This window comes from Sinocyclocheilus anshuiensis, unplaced genomic scaffold, assembly GCF_001515605.1.
Source record: "Sinocyclocheilus anshuiensis isolate Anshui unplaced genomic scaffold, SAMN03320099.WGS_v1.1 scaffold466, whole genome shotgun sequence".
NCBI classification, from domain to species: domain Eukaryota; kingdom Metazoa; phylum Chordata; class Actinopteri; order Cypriniformes; family Cyprinidae; genus Sinocyclocheilus; species Sinocyclocheilus anshuiensis.
This window is the reverse complement of record NW_015544159.1, coordinates 753,655-758,992: the sequence shown is the minus strand read 5'-3', so window position 1 is coordinate 758,992 and position 5,338 is coordinate 753,655. Positions and strand designations below refer to the sequence as shown.

Sequence of the window (5,338 nt, the reverse complement as noted above, 5' to 3'; positions counted from 1 at the left end):
ACAAAAGTACGGTTTAACATGTAACAGAAATATATTACTCTTGTATTACTTTTGTACAGTATAATGTACATCTTTAAATATTCAATTTTCTATCAAATTTAAATAGAACAATTAAATGATAAAAATAAATATTACAACCAGATTAATCACTTAATTGTAGAAAAAAAATAATAAATTAGCCTATTAAAAATGTTTTAAAGGAATAATCACACACTTTTTCTTCCATGTATTAATTTCAACAGTAAACCTCAGTTTGTTCTGGAGAATATGTCCGGGTTTACCAGTTCTCTGGCAAAACTGACAAAACGGATAACCCTCGTTCAAAATTAGAAGAAAAACACCAGATTGCTAAAACAAAGTGGCTTTTAATAATTATGTACTAATTATTGTGTATGCTAATTATCATGTAATAATAGTCTATTTTAATATATTTTAAAATGTAATTTATTCCTGTGATGCAAAGTTGCTGATTTGATTATGCTGATTTGCTGCTTTCTACCTCTTATTTTTTGCAGCTTAATTTTTTTTGTCAAAACCATGATATACCGCCATTAATAATAAAAAAATTATTTAACAAGAATGCATTACAATGATAAACAGTGACAGTAAATACATTTATAATGTAAAAAATATATATTTTTTCAAATAAATGCTGTTCTTTTTAACTTGATTTTCAGAAAAATTAAAACAAGAATTTCTGGGGGGGGAAAAAAAGAAAGAAAGAAAAAGTTTGTAGGGCCCTATTGTTCAAAATGTTGAAATTAAGACTTTTGGACTTATTTTTTCACAAAAATAAATGCTGTTCTTTTTAACTTTCTATTTATCAAAGAATCCTGGAAAACTAAAAGTATAATGGTTTCCACAAAAAATATTAGGTGGTAAATGCTGTTTCCAATATTGATAATAATAAGAGATGTTTTATTTTGCAATATAATAATAATTTCATAGTATTACTGTTTTTACTGCATTTTTGTTCAAATAAATGCAGCCTTGTTGGACAAAAACAGCTTTCAATAATAATAATAATAATAAATAAACTTCATTATTCCAAACTTTTAACCAGTAGTGTATATATTTCACTAAACCATTTTAAAAGAAGGGGTAGGGTTGTACCGGCACCGAAATTCAGGTACCGTACCGGTTAAAATGTGAACGATACCCAACCCTAACAGTAACACATTATTTTAAGATACACTTCTCACCATTAACTAGTTGCTTATTAGCATGCGTATTACTAGCATATTGGCTGTTTATTAGTATCTATAAAGCACATATTAATGCCTTATTTTAGATCCCTTAATCCAACCCCATACCTAAACATAACAACTACCTTACTAACTATTAATGAGCAGCAAATCAGGAGTTTATTGAGGGAAAATGCTTAGTTAATAGTGAATATGTGTTCCCTATCTAAAGTGTTACCGAAAATACAGTTTGTACAGTATAAAAACCATTATACTGATGGAATGTCCCTATAATGATAGGAATACCAGTGTGTGTGTGTGTGTGTGTGTGTGTGTGTGTGTGTGTGGGAGAGAGAGAGAGAGAAGGATATGTTTGTATATCTGTGCCATCGGACAGGATGAGCTTATCACGCTGTGGCCTCTCCCAGCATCCTCAGGGTCTTTTGCTTCTCTCTTGAGAAACATGGGTGGAGACCTCTAAACTCTTTATCATCAGCTCATGATGGATGAGGTTTACTCAACACCCTTCACTTATGCAGAGCCGTGTCGTTCTTTATTATCTCAGAGGATAATAGTCCTCTGAGAACAGGCTTTATATGAATTGCCTTTCTTCATTTGTACATGGATATAAATATCTAATGTAAAACCTTTCTGATCGTATCGCATGCAAGAGTGAGGTAAGATGTGTCTGTGCATCGCCCCTTTAATAAAATAATGTGTAATGCACAAATAATGTACATTATTTTTCTAATAATTCAACGGACCGGAGTCAATTATTCCTCTCTTACTAAAGTTACCACACCTTAAGAAATTTTTTCAGATGATGTATTTCAAGACATTTGTCAGGTTTTTGTCCTTAAAATGCTCTTAGGACTAATTTCTTATGCATCTCATCTCAAGCCTCCGTTGCTAATTCCATAATGTCATTTTAGAGCTATATAGAGGCTTGAGCCACTGATAATGCACTCTAATGCAGTTATTAGAACGAGAGAGAGCTCAGTTGTAGCTGTGTGGAGCTTGTGTTAATAGAGTGCTGCAGGGATGACATCAAAACCCGGAAGACTAATTCACCATGGGTTCCCTCGAGATTTTCATATTGGGGTTTATAATGAGGTTTTTTCAATTTATGAGTAAAATAAGGTCTGTGGTAAACATAACTTAACGATACTTTAACGTTTTGCTCTACAGTGTAAATTACACACACCTATAACGGAAAACACACATTTTTGAAGATATGATTAATTTAAAAAAAAACTAAAGCATTTTTCTACACAAGAATTTTTGGGGTGGGAGTGTGTGCAGTTTATGTTGTAGAACAAAACATTCAAGTATTATCAAGTTATGTTTAACACAGACCTTATTTTACTCATGAATTGAAAAATTCCATTATAAAACCACATTATAATGTTCAGCAAAATAAGAAGCTTTTTTATCTTATATTATCAAATCTAGTGAAAAGTGACGTTCATCGGTTAAATATGTATAAAGGGTAGGCATAATAAGCAAGGCTTCTGCCTACACCTTTTTGGGAAGTTATGTTCATTTCTTTTATTTATTGTGAAAAGTTGTCTGTAAGGACTGAAATAAACAGAATTGATTCATTGATTGAAGCTTTTGGGGTAGTGCATTAATACATGTTTTTTTTTTTTTAAACAATACATCTGTTCTTATTTTATTTGAAATGTCAATCCTTTATGTATTTCCCATTGATTGAACTTGGCACAGCTTAGGAGTCCAATTTCTATGTTATAGAGACTTTATTGTCTTGTTTGTTTTACCGCTCTTGGCTCAAAGGGCAGCTGAAGTCAAAGAAGCACAGTTCATTAGTTTAAGGAAAATGATTTGTCTAAAATTGCACATAGAAAGGGCAGCGAGGTCCAGTTTCTTGGTGAAATATTGATGGGGAGCAGACGGTATGTAAATTCTCAGTCTCGGGCCGTCCCAGGGGTTTAGCTCTCTGCCAGCCTGTACGGAAAAACAGACGGATGAAAAGAGCCGATTTACATAACCACCAAGCAAACAGAACCATTACTCATAATTGTGCCGTTGATTTGGATGATATAGAAAGGAACTTAATGCCCCTCTCAAAATAAACCCAAATTACACAGTACGATATTACATTGGCTCCCTCATCACTATTCATATTCAACTCTAGCTTAAAATGTTTCTTGCTGTCTTTTAGGTGTATAAAGTTGGCTTAGACAGCTTTGACACCTATGACCAGCATTATGGAAGAGGTCTCGTGAAGGACACGATCACGGAAGGTAAGATCGACCACAGGGTCAAAGCATCATGCTATTTACACCATAACACTGTTACTTAAAACAGACTGTGTTTCTGGTGCGTTTATCTACGATGAATAAGGAAAACGAGCTTAATTTACTCTTAATTAAAGACCCCTTGAAATGCTTTGACAAGAACAATGTTCTTTCCTGGATTGAAATGTTGTCTTGTAAAATGCAACTGGGTTGGGACATATCAAAGCTTTTCTCTTTTTTTAACAACTAGACGTCTACTTTGTGAACCAACTTGTTATTGTTAGTCACAGGCAGCTAGTATTAGCCATTGTTGCCCAGTAGATTAAAATGTTTAATAGAAGAAGTGAAATAAAGAAAGTAAAGAAGTATTTCTGTGGCTCAAACAGTAAAGGATGTTTCTCAGGAAATGCATTGTACATAATAAAATGTGCAGAATTAGTGCAATATAAGTTGCTTAGAAAAAAAATGTGCAAATGCATAAATGTAAAATACAGTAAAAAAAAAATCTAGTTAAAAAATAAGAGGCATGAACACAAGGAATAATTATATGGTAAAACGTTTTGAATAATTAATTAATTTTTCGCATCTCTTCTACTCACCAAGGCTGCATTTATTTGATCTACAAAAATACAGTAAAATAATGTTATTAGAATAAAAAAAAAAAAAAGTTTCTCTTTGAAAATAGTTGTTGTTTAGTTGAAAATAATTTTTGATGTTGAAAATAGTTTTCTCTCTTTTTAAAAAATGTTTCATGTTGTTGTTGGTTTTTTTTTTTCAAAATTTTTGGGTTAAGTAGAATTTAAAGTAATAATAATAACATTAAATTAAATTCAATCAAATTAATTGATGAAAAAGCAACAACAAAAGACATTTAATATGTTGCAAAAAAATATATATTTCGAATAAATGCTGTTCTTTAGCTGTTTATATTTATCAAGGAATTCTGAAAAAAAGTTTCACTTTTTTCCACAAAATTATTAAGCAGCAAACATTGAAAGTAATAAGGACCATTACTAATAATTGATCATCAATAATTGATAAAAAAAATTACCATGCGACATTAAAGACTGGAGTAATGATGCTGAAAATTCAGCTTTGCATCATAGGAATAAATAGCATTTTTATATTCCAGTAGAAAACAGTTGTTTTTAATTACAACAATATTTGAATTAATCAAATAAATGTAGCTTTGGTAAGCAAAAGAGACTCCTTTCAATAACATAACATAAAAAAATTAAAAAAACTTTTTTACCGGTTGTGCATTTACGTATGTTTATATGTGTATTGTTTAGTGCTGTCAAACGATTAATCGCGATTAATCGCATCTAAAATAAAAGTTTTTGTTTACATAATATATGTGTGTGTACTGTGTATATTTATTATGTTTATATAAATACACACACATGCATGTATACCTTTAAAAAAAAAATTATATTTGTATATTAAATATATTTATTTATATATAAAATAAATATATGCATGTAAATATTTTCTTTTGTTTACATAATATATGTGTGTGTACTGTGTATATTTATTATGTTTATATAAATACACACACATGCATGTATACCTTTAAAAAAAAAATTATATTTGTATATTAAATATATTTATTTATATATAAAATAAATATATGCATGTAAATATTTTCAAAATATATACTGTATGTGTGTGTATTTATATGTACATAATAAATATACACAGTACACGCACATATTAAATAAACAAAAACTTTTATTTTGGATGCGATTAATCACGATTAATCGTTTGACAGCACTAGTATGTTTATATGTACCAGTATAACAGTGCATAGTAATGAGCAGTAGTATTAATTTGCATACATTTTTGCTAGAAGTTGTGATGCCACATGAGGACTTGAACACATAGGTGTGATGATGC

At 30.3% G+C, this 5,338-nt stretch overlaps 1 protein-coding gene across 5 annotated transcripts in view; it reads left to right on the top strand.

Moving 5' to 3' along the window:
* LOC107695532 (inositol polyphosphate multikinase-like) overlaps positions 1-5,338 on the top strand; it is a 20,443-nt gene that overhangs the window by 13,987 nt on the left and 1,118 nt on the right. For 4 of the 5 annotated variants that reach the window (XM_016495483.1, XM_016495482.1, XM_016495481.1 and 1 more), the window contains exon 5: positions 3,367-3,448. The exons of the other annotated variant lie outside the window; for it this stretch is intronic. In XM_016495483.1, coding sequence (XP_016350969.1) covers positions 3,367-3,448 — 82 coding nt within the window. The remainder of the gene's footprint in view (positions 1-3,366; positions 3,449-5,338) is intronic. 5 annotated transcript variants of the gene reach the window in all.